The following is a 19,759-nucleotide window of genomic DNA, read 5'->3' as shown; positions in this document are numbered from 1 at the left end:
CCTAGCCACTGAATGCTGCTTCAAATTCTTGTGTCCTCAGCTGCCACTGACTAATGCACAGGGGTCTTCTGTCACTTCTGGTCTTACAGCAGGTTGAGCCCTGGATATGGGTCCTGTGATTGAATGTGTTAGAAACAAACTCTGTCCTCTCCTTTAGAAAGCAATTGACAAAAACAGTAGTTCTTGATTGTTTGGATAGGCGTGTGATATTTCATTGGAAGTATCCTCGTGCCGTGGGAAGAAGTGTGACAAATGGCTTCTATACTGGAGCTACATATGTATATATATAACCCCTTGTCTAACTTTTAGTATCTCCTTTGCCAATGATTTTGTAGCAGACGCACTGTTAATATACTTACTTGAACAATTGCTAAATAAATTCACAAGAGTTCAGTTGTTTTTCCAAATATGGAGACCACATTTATGGGATTATTTTTGCTGTTCTTTTGTAACAGTGTTGACACTGTATTACTCTAAAATGTTTTTGCATCAGAAACAAGATAATTGGAGCAGGCAGAATAGATGCACTTAAACAACCCCCTCCTGTCAAACTTGAGTCCCTGTGCATACAGCTTGAGGAGCACAATGTAGTCAACTGTCAGAAGGTAGAGCAGTGTCCCCGAGGCTCCATGACACCAAACTACATCTGGATTTGTGCTAGTAAAGTCAATGATCTTACACAGATTTTTATGCCATTTGCCTATTAAGCTTTACACTGAAAAACAGTTTCTCTTTTTAGAGGGGCTTTCATACCTAGCTTCTGGTGCATTTTGTTTTGCTTTATAGATTTGCCAAAGACTTGTTTGTAAATCCCATCTACCAGTATTTCATTTTACTATCTTCAAAATTATAACTTCTGCTCTGAAGAAATGTACCTGGTTATTGCAGTCTTTTATTTAAAACACTTTAGAGAAAATGGAAGATAAATGTTACACAGTTACTACCAAATTTCCAGATATTGCTACATTTTGGTAGTGTGCTTTCCTGTCGCATGGTTTAAAGTCATCTCTTCAAAATTGTGAAATGAATAGGGTAGTCTGAAATTCTAAATGCCTCCATAGTCAATGATGCAGTTTCATTTGAAAAAGTAATTCTACATGCTTTATCACACTGTGGCCACAATTGCAAAGCGTCAAGTTACTCTTCACTATTCACTTCAGAATATGGGCACAGCAGAATTTTTTTTTTTCCTGGAAAATTTGCACTTTGGTTTTGTCATCCTTACTAGCACTGAGTAGTATCTCATTCAGCAGGAATTCTTCCATGGTGAAGAATTCCTGCCTCTACACCAGCATATGGCTAGTCATTTTTGAAAAAAAGAGACTAAACATATACTGCGGAGTAGGGTAAGTACATGATAACTGTTTTGGAGATGTTGGAACGGTGGTTGGGGATGAATTGTGACCTGTGAGGGAAAGTAAATTCCTCTTTTAATAACTGTATAAATCTTTTATATTCTATCCCAAAAGATCTGAGATTTTGACCCTATTCTGTGTGGCCCATCTCACCCCCACCCTCCAGCTGGAACCCTGGAACCAGTTTCCCTTTTGCTTAGAGGATACTTTGTTTCATTCAGAGGAGTGAGAACTATTATTACTGCTACCACCACCAACCTTTGGTACTGGAACTCTGAGATAAATACATGGTTTTGGAAGTCCATTAAATTGAGCCGGGGGCAGGGAGGAAAGGAAGAATCCCTGACACAGCACGGTGTAACTGAGAGCTGGTGTCACGGTGGAATAGCTGGGCAAATGCCTCCTCAGGAGTTGTATAAATACCCTGCTCTATCCCCACCGTGTGGTAGAAGGACATTACTGTTACTTCTTCCACTCCGTGAAGCTCTGTTTTTGAGAAATAGATATATTTTGACTTTGGAGTTCAGCTACAGAGTCAGTCGCTATGGGACAGAGGGAGGGGGATGTTGTTTCTTTAAATCATCTGTTATCCTAACTTCTCAGCTGTCCCTGAGTGGCTCGGCAGCTCCCGAAGGAGGCGGGAGGATAAGCAGTGGCGAGGCTGCTCTGCGCAGCTCAAGTTGGATGCACTTGTTTGTATAAAAGCAGGCAGTGACAGACAGTAGCCATGGGGGAACTTGCATTTGTTCCAGTTCTGCCTCTTCCGGCGCCTGGTACGGTAACGCTCGATGTCAGGGATACTTACTGCAGGGTGGGAGGAAAATTAGATCGAGTCAGTCTTAAAGGGTGCAGTTGTTTAAAACCAGTGCAGTTTAACCAAGGGGCTGTGCTTGCTGGGCGTGCTTTACCTGAAACCTTATAGAGAAGGTAATGCTTGTACTTGATAAGAACATCCCTCAAGCAGGTTTCTTTAGTGGACAAATGATGATTTACCCGAATAAACAGTTTCACAGCAATGTGCTTACTTTGCTTAAAAGGGCAGATTTTTGTAATTTCACTAGGAAGGAAAGGAGGTCTGCTTCTCTTGAAAAATCTGCCTGCATAGCCCAGCAGATTATCATCCTTCAGCACTTAAATCTGCCTTGACTGACAAAGTAGTCACTGTAAAGCCTTACACATAATAGTTATGCCCTTGATACTTCTCCTGTGTCTTCTGAGGACATAACCCTCTTCTGTGTACTGCTGTGCTCTGCCTGTCTTGCTTAGTCAGAAGCAAGACAACTTCTGACTTCTCGTAGCTCTTAAAGAGCTGGGTTCCTGGAATTTACTTTAAAAAGATGACAGTACTAGATTTCAGTGTGTTTGGGGCAAAATGCACACACAAATATGTAGATAGGTGTGCATACTGATGCATACAGAAAATGCTGACAACTCTGTACATCTGGGATGGTAGATCAGATCAGGTCCAGATCAGATCAGGTCTATGGCACTAAAACTAACAAGTACACATTTCTCTGTATCATCTCTGCCAAAGCTCCTTTTGCTGTTGAAGTCCAAGTTCTGTTGAAATTCTAGTGACTAAATGTATATTGCTAATAAATTATGTCTACCCCAGTATCTAATTATTTAGCAATAGTCAGGAAAGGACTGCCTGACATTTTAAGGTGTATGTTTTTTAAAAATTACCTTTTCTGACTCTGAGACTACTTAGGAAAACACTTTACCTAGTCAAGTTTCCTGTGTGCATTCAGTATTCATATCAAACTGAAAACTAACTTTAGTCTTTCCACCCCTTGTCCGCAAAAAGACATTTTGGTTAGATCTCACGTGTGCAGGACATAGAATGAAGAGAGCTGACCTGACCTTGTCCAAATGGCAGAACTAAATGCTTCTGAAAGTATCCTGAGATTGCATGTGTATATTATTTTTTGTTAACTCTTAATTACTTTAATCTAGCATATTTTTGTTAACACATTTAAGTATTTGTCTGGGTTTTGTTAGTTGAACTGATTGGGTTGGCTTGAATTACTGTGTTTGGCTGTGTTCCTCAGCTTGTTTTATGTGTTTTTCTTAAAACAATTCTTCTCTTTCTTAAACTTTGCTTTTCAGTTTCATGCCCTGTTTCTTGGTGCTTATTATGAAGTTGGAAAGAAAAGGTCCAGTGATATGCTGTGGATAAGTGTGGGTTACTAGGGACAGACAGAAGTGCTTCTCTGCTGTTGCTTGAGGTTTCTGGTTATGGCTCTTACAAACATCCACAATTCTCCATCTGAATGGTAGCAAATTTTGAACTGCAGAACATGTGTAGTGAGTCTGGTGAGAGAGGTTCCCCCAGCACAAGCCTCTGCATCGCATGGGAATGGGACTGGATCTTTGTTGTTCATGGCTTTCCTGAATTTGCTTGTCATGCCTTGATGCTAGCTTCTTAAGATTCTTTTTTCCCCCCACAAATTCTGTCTTTAATGATTGTTGGGTTTGAAAACAAGAGAAACTCTGCTAATATTCCTATAATAAAAAGATCAGCAGCTGAGCAATGACTTCTGTTTTGAATTAACTGATGTTGGAGGATCCCTATGTGCCTTAGATGAGTTTTAAGAACTGCTGTGATATTGTGGTTTAAAAAAAACCCCTATATATTTTTTTATAATTTTTGAAACAGAACATTTAAATAAGCCATTGATTTCCTATATTGATTTTAAAAGCCCATTGTAAGCAGTTGACCAAACCTAGATCTTTGTAATATCAATGTATGTAGGACGTGGAAATCTTGGAGACTGTTAGTTCCTAAGTAGGTAGGTGGCCTTGACAGAGTGAGGATGTTCTGAAAAAAACCCCAACCAACCCTCAAACATTTTTGATCTGTGTAGAGTGCCTTTGCTCCCTTCTGCTTTGGTCTGTTCTGCATCCAGCTGAGAGATACTTTGAGGCCAATTAATTTTTGCAGCAGGATTTTGAAAACCTGCTAATGAAAAAAGCATGCATGCATGGTATGAAACAAATAACTACAATTGCAGTAGTTGGGAGTTTAGCAGGACATGAGTGGGCCAGGGTAGATAGATGTTGAAGGAATCCAGGCTAACATTTACCTTTCTGGTTTCAGGAGGTTTTTTCACTCTTTCTTCCTCTTCTTTTGGATGCTTGTCTGTTTAGACCCTCCATGTAAGGCGTCCTAAGGGTTTTGAAGGGCACATGAGAACTTTATGCTTCAGGGTATAAGCCAAGCTTACAGTTGATAGGGATTAGGAAGAAACTTCACTTGAGAAGATGTTTTTCCATAATGTAGACTTTCTGACACGTTTTTCTAAAGCAGCTGTTACTGGCTTCTGAGAAAGATGGTGTACAGGAGAAGTGGGCCCTTTGTCTGATTCAGTATGTTATTTTCTCATCTCTAAATGTTCCCTAAAGCAAAGTCTTCAGATTTGTTTCTAGGGTATTGAAAAGATGTCATCTTTATCCCAAGGCATTGTGTTTAGACAAACAGTTTCTAGGGGTTTTTTTTTTTGGAAACATTCCTCCTCTGCAGATCACAGTTGTGCTATTTGCCTTCCTGATGATTCTCTCCTTCACCTCAGTCACGAGACAAGGGATGTTTCAGCATTTCATACTGGAGTGCCAGAGATGGTGTGGTCTGCTGGGGGATCCTCTGTTTGCACTCTATACTTCAGGATAAAGCTGCTTTTCTCTGCTGAGAGTACTCTGGGAAAGATTAGGCAGGAGGATGAATACCCCTTCCTTAAAATCCCTGAATTCCTGGGATTCTCTCCTCCTTAGTCCTGTATTGTGTGCTAGAGTGTATTGATCATCTCTCCTAGGACAGATAGATGCCTCCAGCTACAAAAGCTGAAATGGAGCGGATTTTGGGGGGCTGGTGATGAGCAGAAAAATGGAAATTGTATGATTTTTATGTTATAGCAAATGAATATTTGTGGAGACAAAGTATTTGATCTTATAACAGAGGTTCACTTGAAAGAATCAAGGTTATGTTATGTCAATTTTCTCTTTGCCCTATATAAGATGCATTTAATTATTTCATGCTATCTCCTTCTATTCCAATTAATCTGTCATATATATTGTTGCTCAAATTAGAATAATTCTTTAATCAGCTTGTGTTATACATGCCATAGTAGGCTAGAATAGGAAAGCTACTCCTAGCATACTGACGATGCATGTATTTTATTTGTTATTGTAATTTAAAAGTAAAATCAGAAATATTGATTTCTACTTGACTGGAGAGATGATTTAGTTTGAATATCAGACTGATGTTAATCAGGTGAGAATTAATTGAGTTGGAGGTATTAGATATTCAGTGATGTTAACTGAACCATGATCAATCTACAGAGAAGCTTTCTTTTGTACTGTGTCGGAAATATCAAATAGCTCATACTCCACAATGTAAAACAATCTCTTCATGTTCATGCTACTACTTCCTCTGGTTCATTAAATGCACCAGTAATCTGTTCTGTGCATACGGAGTAATCTTCAAAGTAAAAGCTAATAAATCATAATTTAATACAAAATTAAAAACATAATAACTACCCCTAAAAATGTTGCTGGTAATGTTTTGGATCATTTAATGTTTTTGTACCCATTTTACAAACAAAGTTTTTAAAATTTTGCCCTTGTTTACATTTTAAAGGGAGCTGTTTCTTCTTCCTTCTATCATCACCTCCAAATCCCCATTGTTACTTGGGCATCTTTTCTCCACTCAGTGGTACAGCCCCAGGAATGACCCAAACACCGGACAAAACTATTTCTTTTTTATTCTGTGCAGAGGGAAAAAACCTACCTCAGAATAAGCCTGGTCTGGATCATGATGCAAGTTGTGTTGGTTTTTTTTTTTTTCCTTATTTTAAGAGTGTGATAGCAGTATCATAAGTGTTGAGAAAATATAAATGGTGAGATAACACCTCTGTAGGACTTTCTCTTAAGTAGTAAGATTGTAAAGTCTTTAAATAAACGAGAGCCAGACCTGAGAGGATCAATTTATCTTGATAATGGGGAATATTTCATTTATTTTGTGTACAAGCACATCTGCAAAATAGATGCACAGTTATAATTGATAAAACTACAGTTCCAATATTATACGAAACGTACAACATTTCATAATATGAGCCAATATGAAAGTGCCAAGTATTTTTATAATCTGAATCTGCAAAAAATGAACTTTCAGAAATAGCCTTCACACTGCAAACAGTTCATACATTGAAAATAATGAGGGTGATTCCTTGGTGTTGTTATATCAACACAGTTTCCATGCAGCTGTTTGTCTGGAGATAAGTCCCACTTTTTATTCTTGTCTTGTTTTGCACATGGGAAGACTTGGATGTTTGCAGAAAGAAATAATTAAGTATCTAAAATTTTAAAATATTTAAAGAGAAAAAATCCTTTAAAAATCTGCTACAAATATTATCTGTTGCTCCCACAACTTTCAGTTTGTTTTTAAGCTTGGGGCAGGACATAAGAGTTTTTTTTCATGAAGTCTTTCCTTTGCAGACACATAACTGAAACTTCAGCAGTCCAGCACACCTATTCCACCATTTCATTTTGAATGCAGCACAGTGAAAAGACCAGCCTAATTCTGCTTGGGGGTGGGATGATGTTGTAAGCTACACTTTCATCATAAATATGATGCCTTGTTTTTGTTGTCCACTGTTTGTAGTCCTGCAGACACTGAGATTAACAGTGTTAAATTTAACCTTGTCTGGTTTAATGGTGTGGAAGAAAATCATCATCTTTATTCAGCAGAGCTGTGCCTCTGTCTTATGCCAAATGTCGGTTTGTCCCTTTGACTCAAAATCCTACAAGTTTGTTATTTTTTGTCATACAGAGCAAATATTTCTTGAACCTATGAATATGTTCTAAAGTTAAAATGGGCAGCACCCTGGCTTTTTATCTCCTTTTTTTTAATTAGGACTTATATGTACCAGGACATCTGTTGGTGGACACCCACCAACTTTGTTGTAGCTTTCTGGTAATGTATCTGATCTTTTAAAAGTAATACTTTAGTGTGTATTGCATATGCCTGTCTGACTGCTTGGACAGACAGGGAAATAATTTGTCCACTCTTTATTCTGTGATAAATGAATAGTTAGCCAGTTTCACTTCAGTTTCCATCTGCTTCCCATATTGTCTTGTCGTAAAGTCATAAAACAGAGTTGGGGAAAAAGCAATTAAAAATACTAAAGAAAAGCATTCTTCTTAGATACTGTTTTTTTCAGCAAAGATTAGTATGGACTGTAAAGATCTTTGTAAACAAAGTGTTCTTTACCATGTCTACCTTCTAGCTATTTATCAAAGAAACCTTAATTAAAGAGTGCTCTGTAACTTAAAGAAGTTTTTAATCAACCATCAAATATACTGAGTCAGGCACTCAAAACTAATTCTTGATACCTACAACATAATTTGTGTAATTCTGTATCTGAAGGGAATTATAGAAAGACTTGGAATAGGATTTTTATTAAAAAAAATTCATGTCTGTACAGCTTTATAGACAAATTAAGAAGGCTTTAAAAAGCTCTTTTTTTCTGTTCAGTGACTTTACATATGTCAGGATCTAATTTCTCCTAGTTCTCTGTGTCATGCTTTCCCAAGTAGGTAAGCTGGGATAGGGGGATAGGGAGACCCAGTGAAATCTGGCTCTTGGACCCAGGGCAGATCTGGAGGTGCTGTTCGGAGGACCAAACTCAGCAGCTTCCCTGAGCTGCTCAGGGCCAGAGATGCTCCCTGCTGAAGAGTCAGTCGTTGGAAGGACTCATTCATCTCTGGCCTCAGCCAAAAAGCCCTCCTGTCTGTCCCTGAAAATGTGGTCTCCCCATCACAGGCAGATCACCTACACATGCCAGCATGCTGTAGTGAGCAGGTGAGAACTGGCAAAACTGAGTTGCTCTGTATCCAGACATGGCTGTTCAGTTGTCAGCAGACCTCTGTCTTGGCAAAGCTACCTTTTGTCCTTACTTACTTGGTTGTGGCTGTAATGGCCAAAATGTAATGAGATTTAAAATTCGCTGAACTGTGACCAAACTCATTTTGGATTTACCTTGCAAAAGAAATGCAAAGCTTTCTTCATGAGAGAGGAAGAAGAAATCCAGCCTCCATTCGGTGATGAGCTGTTCAGTAAAGTTTCTCTGAGCTGTAGCCTCGAGAAGAGATCTCTGCTCCGTGTGCATCCCCTTAGACAGAGCCTATGGCACAGAGAGGAGCCTGTGGGGTAACCTATGTCAGATATGATGTCATGAACCATGACTTCTGCAGGTGAAAGGGGGGGTCTGTAGTCAGTTTCCGTGGTAACTGGTAGGCACCTGCAGCTCGCTGACGCAGTAGTGGATCTGTCCTTGTCTGTGCACAGAGCAATCAGTGATGGACATATGTAGCTGTCCTAGAAAAGTCTTGGCAGAGGGTTGATTTTATGGAGGGCATGCCTTTTTTCCCTTTCCAACAAGGCATTTTCACTTCTGTTGTGTTGAGCTCTGTTCCTCAATTTATTTAGCTTGTATTTGGAAATATTGGGGATAACTTTTATTGTTTGTTTGAAACATGTCTTTCTTTTGTGTTACAGTTCACAAGGAATTTGCAGACTGGCCCAAATTTACCTCCAGTTTTACTGCTGCTTGAGGTTCTGTTTTGGTAGCTTGCTGCTTGCAGGAAGAAAGAAAACATATCAGGCCATGAACTTGTAAAATCATGGAAAGTCATTTGCTAAAGTCATAAAGATTGGATCATACACAAGATTATGAAAATATAAATTCTGTTCTTTCTATAATGTGCAGTGTATCAAGAAGAAGGTTTGTTTGGATTCTTTAGTGTTCTGATTACCCCTCAGCTGCTGAAGTGTTAAATCGCAATAGGTTTGTAATCAGACCCTGTGTATCTGCTCCTTTTGTGGTGTCTTGCTATGCATCCTGAAACTTTGGTCTACAATGCAGATATTGCCTGAGTGAAGAATGAGTAAGGATTGTCAGGATTACAGAGATGGAGATTAATTCTTGGTTTGAGATGTCTTGAACTACTGAGACTATTTCTGACATCATTCTCCAAACCAATAGTGTAAACACTCTGTGCTGCTCAACATTGACACATGTAATTTCATGACTTCACGAATCGTAGAATCATGAATCATAGCATCATAGAATATGCTGAGTTGGAAGGGGCCCATCAGGCTCATCAATTCCAACTCCTGGCCCTACACTGAACACCCAATCACACCATGTGCCTGAGAGTATTGTCCAAATGCTTCCTGAACTCAGACAGGCTTGGTGCTGTGGCCACTTCCCAGGGGAACCTGTTCCAGTGCCCAACCAGCCTCTCTGGGTGGATATCTTTTCCTGATAGCCAACCTAAACCTCCCCTGGCCCAGCTTTGTGCTGTTTCCTTGAGTTCTGTCACTGGTTATGAGTGAAGAGATTGGTACTTGCCCCTCTGTGAGCGAGACAAAGCACAGTTAAAAATAAAACAATATTCTCCAGACTCCTGGAAGGTTTCTGGTGAGTTTCTATAACTAAACCTGTCTTGCCCTCCTTAAGTGACTGCCAGACAGAAGAGATGGATAATGAAGTTTTGTGTGCTCATATAAGGATGTCTAATATGCTTTAACCTTCCTTCTTCCTCTCTGTTGTTAAGCATCAGTAATGTTAAAGCTAAACAGCTGGAAGCAGTTTTATCACTTTGCAACAGTGCCTGGCCATGTACCACAGGCAGGGCCTTCTGGAGCCAGGGAATGCTGGCAATTGCAGTTCAGGCTTTTTTTGTTCACTGGGACATCACGCCTTTAACCAATCAAGACTGGTAAGCTAACAAGTGAGAGGGACCTCCTGTTGTCTTCAGTGGTTTTTTACTTCACAGCTTCCAGAAGAAATGATTACTACTACAAAAAAAACCCAACCCAAAACCTCAGCACAGCACTTAAAGAAGTGCCTGTAGAGAGTATAAATCAAACTGGTCACTAGACAGACCATAAGCTTTCAAAAGCTTTGGATGTTTTTCCCAGAAAAAAACAAAGGTCATTTTTAGAAATGTACTAATAGGTATGATTTTTCTGAGATGCTAATGTAGGAACAGTCAGGATAAACAGTCCAGGAAAGAACAGAAGAAATGTCAGAGTCACCTTTGAAAACCAGAGAAACATTTTGATAACCTAATAACCCATTTGCCTTGTTCTGAGCTTACACTGCTTAGTAAACTTCAGCTGTCCAGGTGTTTCCTCATAGTTGTGCTTGTGCGTTTGGATGACTTTAAAACACGTAAATCTTAGAAATTGGGTGTGATTGTTAATAGATACCTTTAAACACAGGTTACAGTGTCTTCCCAGCTGGTAATTAACTGGTAATTAATTTAAACCCATTTTCTGCACACTTCCATCTGGTTTTCATGTAGGGTGTGGTGGAGTTGCCAGTGTGTAATGCTGGGTGCTGTATTTGAGCATGTTTTTTTAAGTATTCATCAATAAATAATACATTTGAAGTAGATAAGAAGTAAGTTCTTTGCAAAGTTTATGTCAATATAAGTGTGACTTAAATCTGTCATCAACACTTTCAGCAAACACTGCCTTTTGTTGTAAATTATTTTAGTGAAAGCCCAATTAATAACAGCTGTGGACAAGCAGATTAATCTCACCTAGGGTAATGCACAGGTAATGTGATTTACCTGTTGTATGATGTAGTACCATTAAGTTTTGATGTTACTAGATTAGCTGTAAATTTTGCTAAGTATGTGCAAAAAAATAACAATTCCTGTATGCCCTAAATTTGCTGGATATTAAATCACTACGAGGAAGACCTTAGAGGAGGAGAAATGGAATTCTGGAAGGGGATGCAGTAGGGGGGAACTTTGTTCTTATTCTGGCTCCTGGTTGATCTTGGACACATGGCTCGCTCTTTCTTTCTTTCTCTCTCTTTCTCTCTCTTTCTCTCTCTTTCTCTCTCTTTCTCTCTCTTTCTCTCTCTTTCTCTCTCTTTCTTTCTCTTTCTTTCTCTCTCTTTCTCTCTCTTTCTCTCTCTTTCTCTCTCTTTCTCTCTCTTTCTCTCTCTTTCTCTCTCTTTCTCTCTCTCTCTCTCTCTCTTTCTCTCTCTTTCTCTCTCTTTCTCTCTCTTTCTCTCTCTTTCTCTTTCTCTCTCTTTCTCTCTCTTTCTCTCTTTCTCTCTCTTTCTCTCTCTTTCTCTCTCTTTCTCTCTCTTTCTCTCTCTTTCTCTCTCTCTTTTCCATCTGCTAAATGTAGCTGATTACCTCTTAGCAGACCTCTTAGAAGAGTTTGAAATCTCCTGATAGAAATAACAGCCAATTCTTATCTAGGGTTATTATTCAGTGAAACATCTGTACAGGGTGCTGGTAACAATGAGGCATAATTTTAGTTACGCCCAGATAAATGCCATGTCCTTAGCCATGATTTTGCTGTTCTGTTTTAGTATCTTACTGACTTGTTTTGAAGTCTTGAAATCCTTAAAACAGTCCAGGTACTTTCACTTCATTAAGCAACTTCATTGTTCTTAAATGCCGGAGATCATGATCCCAGAAATGTACATGATAGCCCCAAGTAGAGCATGTGAAAAGCAGGCACAAGAGTCATGGATTTGCTGCAAGAATAACTTCAGAAATGGTATTAGCAACAGCAGTATGTGTGTGAATGTGTTACATGATGAGGGGAGAATCTCAATTAAAGTGCTGTTGCTATACAAGTGACAAAGACCTTGCAAACAGCATGAGAATCTAGGCCAACTATGGTTATATTAATAATAAATCAGATCTGGCTTGATACCTCCTACACATTGGGTTTTTTCACCTATTGTCATTTTTCTAACTTCAATTTAGTTTGTGTGGGCTTTTTTTTCCCCCAGCATTTACTAAATGCTGTCAAGAAACTGGTCTTCTGATGGTGGTGAAGTGTCGGCAGGAGAACACAGCACTGAAGGACTGTCTGGTTGGCCAGTAAGTCACTCATGAGTTTTTGCTGGGTTTTTGTGCATGGCCTATGCTAATCTAGAAATGTTAACTATTCTGGAAAGGGTTGTGTAGGGTTATGGACTTGGATGTATTTTCTGAAAATGGTATCTTTGCTTTATTAAAACCGTGCTGGTCAGGACCCTAACTGACAAGATTTTATTTACCATATAGCTACAGAGACTCTCTTCTTGATTCACCTGGTGACAGATTTCAGCCCAGAGGACCTGTAGCCCTTTATTTGCTCTGGTGCATCACAGATGTGGGGATAGGGGTACGCAGTGAAGTTCCTTCATAATCTGTTAGTGAGACAGGACAAGTTTGTTTTCATTTTGCTTCTGATTTTTAAGACTGAAGTCTGTCTTGAAAGTGTCCTGTTGTTGTGAACAGCAGTAGTTGTAGCAGTGGGAAATTGTTAGATGTAAGAGAGATCAACTCAATGCCATGGTGGATTGAAACATCTCTTTTGGAAGTTGTAATTTACCCCAGTGCCATTAGGCTGAAGTGTTAGATTCCTGAATTTGCCAGGGTGAAGGGTGGGGATTTTTTGAGTTTGACTGGGGAAAAAGGAGGTTGGTTTGATTTTTGGTGTGTCCTGCTCCCTTAAACCAGCAATTAAGATTAAAAATAAATGCCTTTTAACTACTGACAGTTATTCTCAAGTATTTAGGAACTGATGAAAAAACATGTGCAGCCAGGCAAGAATTCAGGCCTAACTGCAGTCAGAACTTGCTGGAGTTACTCAGTTCTATTTGTCTGTACCGTCACCTTAAAAAAAAAAAACCAACAAACAAACAAAACAAAATGCTTCTGACAGAAAAGGTTTATAGTGTTTGAATAGTTATATTTTAAAAAAATATGGGAGAAATGAATTTAATGTAATGATCAAGGACCTATATATCAACTGTTCAAGACATAACACTTGAACCTATTCCCAGTAGTTACTTGGGTGCATAAAAAAAAAGTCAACTTCAGCAGCTTCCCATGATGAGGAGGGTAACTGCAAATGAATTCTTCAGCTGAACTTAAATACCTAATATCTTTCCCTTTTTCTGCCTTTCCCCTTGATGGCTTCACTCCAGAGGCTTGAAAAGGATTATGCTTCAAGAGAGAACAGTATAATGACAGAGTACTTAGAGTTTACAAAGATAACTTTAACACTTAGGTACTTCATAAAAAAAAGTATTTTTCTGTTAAAGTCAGGCAAGTTTTCTTTGGGTGTGAAAAGAAGGTCAGTTATGAGTGGTACTCATGCAATATCTGTTCCATATTCCAAGAGAAAAACAATATATATTCTTTTGTCTTGTAGCTATTCTGATCCGTCATTCTATGAAGAATGCAAAGCAGAATATTTGAAGCAAAGAGAAGAATACAGAGCAACTGGAATTAAGAAGAAAAGACAGAAGCTTAATCCAAATGTATAATTAAAACTTAAAATGAACTTTTCAAATTTCATATGCAACTTGGATTTCACTTGATTTAAACAGACTTAAATCATCTGTACCCTTCTGTGTGGAGTTTAACTGAAATACACAAGATGAATGGAGAATAAAATAACATCTGAAATTAAGAATTAATTTTAAATTTTTTTGTAGTTGAAGATCTAGAGCGTGCTGTCACAGTTTGCAAGAGAAGTTGCAAAGGTGTGTTCCTCTATCTGGACTTGCGATTTTATTACCAGTGTACAATTTGGAGTTTACGATTCCAGAATGTCCATTTGGAGTTTAAAGCTTCTATCTAGTTACGTGAGCCAGGCTACATAAAAAACTTAAGGGTGAATAATTTAGATTGTATTAACTGATCACAGATTGGGTATACATTAAAGTTGGTCTCTTAGTCATCACCTGAAGCTGACTGTGTATGAAGATGCACTTGCTAGAAGAGGAGGGTGGCAAATGCAGAAGGGCTGCTCAGACTGGTGTGAATTACTCTCTTCATCAAAATGGTGTCGGATGAGAGCCTGGTAGTACTTGTGCCTGCACTGTGACACATTTTTAAGTCTACACTGTGACTCACTTTTAAGTCTACGCTGTCAGAAGGGATGGATGCCGTATGCTTGTGCACGGCCCGATTGACCATTTCAGCTCTAGATGAGGTAGTAATCTCATCCAGGCCTTCCTTGAGAACAGGGAATAAGATGCCATGCTTCAGGAGTGAGCAGTGACCACACTTGCAAAGTTATTCCAGGCAGAGGTGAGTAAACAACTAAACCAGGCACCTAAGATGCAGAACTCTGTAAACCAGAACTAAAATGCACTTCGTTCTCTTGCAGGAACTAAGTGTAAAGCAAGTGCCTAATTTAAAAAGAGCACATAAAGGATCTTTTCGTGTAGTGATACTTGAAGCTGCTTAATTATAGAACTCTCAAATGCTTAAATGTCTTCACTAGAGCTACTAATATAAAGTTTTACAAACTATCTTGGAATATCCTCCAAGCATTCTGAAATAAAAATAAATTCTTTACAAGGAAAGGCTGCACTTAAAACTTGGTAACTTTAATGCCCTGATTAAAGAAAAAAACAATTTGAGGAAGGAATGGGATTTGATACTGTTCCATTAGAAGAGGCAACATTGTACTTGTTTATTTTAATACTGTTTCACCACACACACAGTATTCTTCTGAAGCTATTCAAGAAGGAAACTCAGACTGACGCATATATATAGAGGATTTCATGCTGCAGGTTAGTCATTGCCCTTTATTCTGTGCCTTTTACTGAGTAATCATTAATAAGGTTGCTTCTGCAGATTGGGTGGAGGACTGGGGAACACTTGCAAATGGGAAAGATGTGTAGCATTCTGCCTTGTTAGGCAAACTTAAGTGGCACTCAGCTCTAACCTTGAAATAGCTTATGTGGAACAGAGTCCTACACATGTTCTTGGCTTCTTAGCTCAAGCATTTTGGAAAAGAAAAATATTACCAATGAGTCGTTTTGCTGTATGTATTTTTAAAAGGAGGAAATTTGAGGTAAAGGGTGAAATGTGTGACTGTTCTGTTATCCGACTATGAAAATCTGCTGTATTTTCAACCTCTGGAAAGGCAGCCTGGGTGTTTGTTAAGTGTTGGCAAAAGCCCTGCCGCAGAGGATTGGCGTGGGAGTGAGCATTCTCTTAGGGGCACTGCTGGGTGCTGCCAGTGGTGTGTGCCTGCACTGAGAGCTCACCTGGGTCATACTCAGCTATGACTCAGGTCTGAGTCAGACAACAGCACCAGCAGAAATTGTGTGCAGCAGGTGAGGGGGACCCCCAGTGCAGTGACCAGGATTGCAGGAGAGGAATGAATGCATGGAATGGAAAAAAGCCCAGGTGAACCTGCAGGTATTGCTCCCCACCCTTTGATACAGGCTGTATGTGAACAACAGCCACAACTCACATCTGCACTGATCTGCACGCCTGAAATTCCATGAACTGGATGGTGCTGTCAGCCATTTATTTCTCTTTTCCTACATCTGGATTATTGCAGCTCCTCTGTTTGCCCTAGGATGCACTCAGAGCAGGGATTGGCCCTTGGATCAGGCATCAGCTTCCTCTGTAATATACCCCTAGCCTTAATGTGATGTTCCCTAGTTTTGAATTCTTGGTTTCACACCTTTCATTTTGTTAGTATGTTGTGCATATCCTGTACTTGCATTTACATCTTTTATTTAAAGTTTAAATGAAAGAATGAATACCATGACATGACAAACTCATACCACTAAATTACTTTCGGTTTTGGTTTTGTCTCAGCTGCAAACTCTCCTTCCTACTCAGGTTAACTGGAGGCAGCCCTAGATTCTAAGCAATGTAAGGAAACACCAGTACTATTGCAAAGTCTTCAGCTGTACTGCAGCAGGGAACTGGAAGTTGAGTATTTCTTAAAAACCGCTTTTGTTTTGTCAGAAGTTACTTGTGACTGATGAGAGGGTACAACTGTGGAAGCCTGGCTTGTCTTAACCCCCTCATCCCCTCCACCTCCCAACTATACAAAACGTGGTAACTGCCTGTACTTACAGAGAGCAGCCAGCTCTTGGCGATGAGGCAGGGAGCTGTACAGATGTGCAGTACTTCATCTGGCCATCTCCTGCTAAGGGATTGCAACTCTAATTAATGGTCCCTAGATACTTTTCTTTTTTGGTAATTTTGAAATAAATGATTCTTACACATTATTATTATTCTGCATAGGAGTAAACAATTAGGAATAATTATGAATTATTCTACGTGTGTCTCCAGTGTTTTCAAGGTAATTTATCTATATAGAAAGGTGGCAGAAGTGTACAGGCAGGAACAGCCAAAGTCTGAAGCATGGCAATATCCCTCACCCATCATAGTTAATATTTGAGTAAAAGCATCTGACGTTTTCTAACATGACCTTCTAAAAAATGAAGGTGGCATTACCAAGTGTTTACCAGCCCAGTTTTAAGCCTGCCTGTTACAGCTTGTGCAGCTTCTGTAAAGTTGCAGGGCTTTCACTATGGCTGTATGATGATCCTGCACCCCTTGCTTGCCCCTTGTAATGGCAACCATGTGCGCAGCCAGCTTCAAACCCTCCCCTGGCAAGGTGCTGATCATTGCCATTGATGGAGTAAGGCCTTAAAGGTCAAAGGCTGAACACCCTTGCACAGCATCTGTCGCTGTTCCTGCAGCACAGGGCCTATCTGTCCTCTTCAGAACACTTGGCAAGCACCCAAGACACTCCCCATTCTTTACTGGAGGCTGCACTCTCTTGGTGTATTAAAGGTCTCTCCAAACTGCTGAGGGAAGCACGCTACGCATAGAAGACCTGAGAGGAAGGAGGGAGAAGGTGCCGTATACTTCCTTAAAAGTTTGCCTTCACAGAGTGAAACGCAAACTCAGAAGGAAGATGAGGGGCAGTTTGTAAGGCACAGGGTTTTCAAAGGGGAGTGGAACAGCCGACCACTGCAGTCTTGAGATATCACCCAGAGATTAACCTGCAACCCAGAAACCCATTCTGCTCCACATTTAGTACAGCCATACTCCTCCTCAGGTATTTCCTGCAGGTAATTCCTGTGGCCTGTTTAGTCTGCTGATCAAAAAATGGTCAAATACACTTGGAATGTAAGTGTTCCATCTAAATAAAATTCAGTTCAGTAACAGTAAACATCTGGGAGTTTCTTGTATGCTTCTCCGTAGATCAAACAACCATACTAAAACATGATGATCTTACCACTTTAATTACTGTATCTTAATGTTTGACTTGCCCTCTTCCATCTTAAAATACAATTAAATTCATTTTGCTGGACACTGATCTCGCAGGATGGCTTTTCTTTTAATGGTTCAACTGCAACTCAGTTAAAGTCAGCGTTTACTGCTGATCATAAAAAAATAAAATGCTTTCCTACACTGTCTTGTGTTCATACAATTGCACATAGTAACATTGCTCTCCCTGAAGAAAGGGGCAAAAGTCTGACTTCTCAAGACCTCAAAAAATAATCCAAAAAACATTTCAAACCCCCACATGCCCTTTTTTATACTCAAACTACATAAAAAATCAGGGAAATACCTTACACCTCTGCAACCACTGTTCTTCACAGGGCCTGTCTGCAGATCAGAAGACAACACAGGTGTCAGTCAGGTACCAGAGCTCTTCACTCTTCCCTTACCAGGCCACAGCATCATTAAAGCTACAGGTGTCTCAGCACAGGAGTGTCAAAGTCTGCTGCAAGTTGGTTTTGGAAGAAAATTCAGTCTGTTTTATCCCACTAGTACAGTGTTCATGTGCTACTTACATGGCCCTGTGTTTTGTTACTTGGAGCAGGTATTGTTTTACTGTAACTCCACCATATGGTGCTCTTGTCTTTTTCCAGCTGTAAAAATTGGACAGTGCATCACAGCTAATTTGGGGCTTTGCTTTCTTCAATATGGCTAGTCCTCATGTGAGGAAAACTGATCAATTGTACACCACAAAACTGGCAGGGAAACTTTAAACGATCAGATTATAAAAATACTTAACCAAACAGAGCAAGTTTACATATAAGTTATTAGAAGGTTCATCCAACTCACCAAATACCTAAATACATATTCATCAGGTCAGATGCCATATGCTCATTTAAATGTGCAGAGCAACAACCTCCTCCTGCTCTAAAAGCTGGCTTTCATTTCTGTTAAATGGAGTTAGTGCTTTCCTAAATTAAAAAATTCAGGAAGTAGTGGGCTGGGGGAGGTTTTAAAATGTTCAATGTTTGCATTCAAGTTAAAATCTTCTTGGGGTCATTTAACATAATTATTTGAGAACTTTGGTCCTTACTATATGCAATTTTACAGTTTTATGTAACACATGCACACAAACACCAGAACCCTGTTACTACTGCTACTTCTGCATGTAATTTGCTGTCACTTTGATGAAAAGATTTCACTTCTGAAAATGGAAAAAGCACTGTAAGCCACTAGTGGCATGGATTTAAATGACTTTCCCATCTTCAGTCAAAATCTGATTGTAAGCTTCGGACCAACAGATGCTTCACCAGCCAGCGAGCTCCCAAGTGACTCCAAATCTGGAGACTTCCTTTTCAAATGTTACAGCTTGGACATGGCAGTGAGTGATTGGATTGGAAATGCTGCCTGCAGCAAGCTCTCCAACATCAGTCCCTCTTCTCCCCAGTTAGCCGCAGTGCTCCTGAAGTCCCTCAGCAGACACTGCTGCTCCCTTCTCCAGCACGGGAAGAAGCACAGAATATAAACCAAGGGTCAAATGCAAAACCTGGAAATTCTCAGGCTCTATACAGAAAAGCTTAATTTTAATTTTGCACAGGACAGGCTGACTGGGAACCTTTTGACACAAGTAGTCAAAGCACCACAGCTTAAGGTAACTAAAGCCTTCAGGTTTCAACATCCAGGAGGATACTTTTCCCAGAATATGCTGAAGCAGGCTATAGCACATGGCTGATTTTTTTCCTTGAATCAAAGTGGATGAACCTCAAATCTAATTGCTTGTATTTGGAATAACATTTATACACAATAAAGGAATTAAAACTTCAGTAAAAAATTTTGTGCCAAATACGGAAAGGAGATTTGTTAGTGAAGCCAATTTCAAACAAAAATAAATTTATTTAATATCTTACACAGTAGAATTCCTTCATTGCACAAATCATGTTAATGCCTGTTGGATATTACATTCCTTAATAAAAAACCTCTGTAATGTTGAGGTGGGGAACCCCAAAAGTAAGCTACATTAGAACTAGGTACCATATAGCTTATGCAGCCACATGAGATGTTTTCTTTGTTATTACATAGGTAGTTGGTTCTATCAGCTAACACCTAGTGACTTGGATTTGTTTTATGCATATTGGATTTTGTTCTATTACTTTCCAAGAGATTGTACTCCCCTGAGTCAGCTGTGTTCATTGGTCAGAAAAAATTCCAGGATCTGACACCATTTCCATTAATCACAGACAAGCCAGTATACGTGAGCAAGATAATAGAAAGATAAAAACAATATCTGGTGAATGGGAAACATTATTTATGTATGCTGTTTGTACTAT

The 19,759-nt window shown here is 39.4% G+C and overlaps 1 protein-coding gene across 3 annotated transcripts in view; it reads left to right on the top strand.

Annotated features, from left to right (window-relative positions):
* The window catches only part of CMC1 (C-X9-C motif containing 1), a 45,901-nt gene extending 28,522 nt beyond the window's left edge, over nucleotides 1-17,379 (top strand). The window contains exons 3-5 of one of the 3 annotated variants that reach the window (XR_004239915.1): nucleotides 12,182-12,272; nucleotides 13,594-14,477; nucleotides 14,897-17,379. Coding sequence is in view for 1 of the 3 variants with exons in the window: in XM_032107641.1 (XP_031963532.1) it covers nucleotides 12,182-12,272; nucleotides 13,594-13,708 (206 nt within the window). In the remaining 2 variants the exon portion in view is untranslated. Of the gene's footprint in view, nucleotides 1-12,181; nucleotides 12,273-13,593 lie in introns of all 3 variants that reach the window. The other 2 variants (XR_004239914.1, XM_032107641.1) reach the window with 2 other exon arrangements.
* Nucleotides 17,380-19,759: the final 2,380 nt, after the last annotated feature.

Source organism: Corvus moneduloides, chromosome 1, assembly GCF_009650955.1.
Source record: "Corvus moneduloides isolate bCorMon1 chromosome 1, bCorMon1.pri, whole genome shotgun sequence".
Lineage (NCBI taxonomy): Eukaryota > Metazoa > Chordata > Aves > Passeriformes > Corvidae > Corvus > Corvus moneduloides.
Note: the sequence above shows the minus strand (reverse complement) of the source record. Positions and strands in the feature narration are given on the sequence as shown.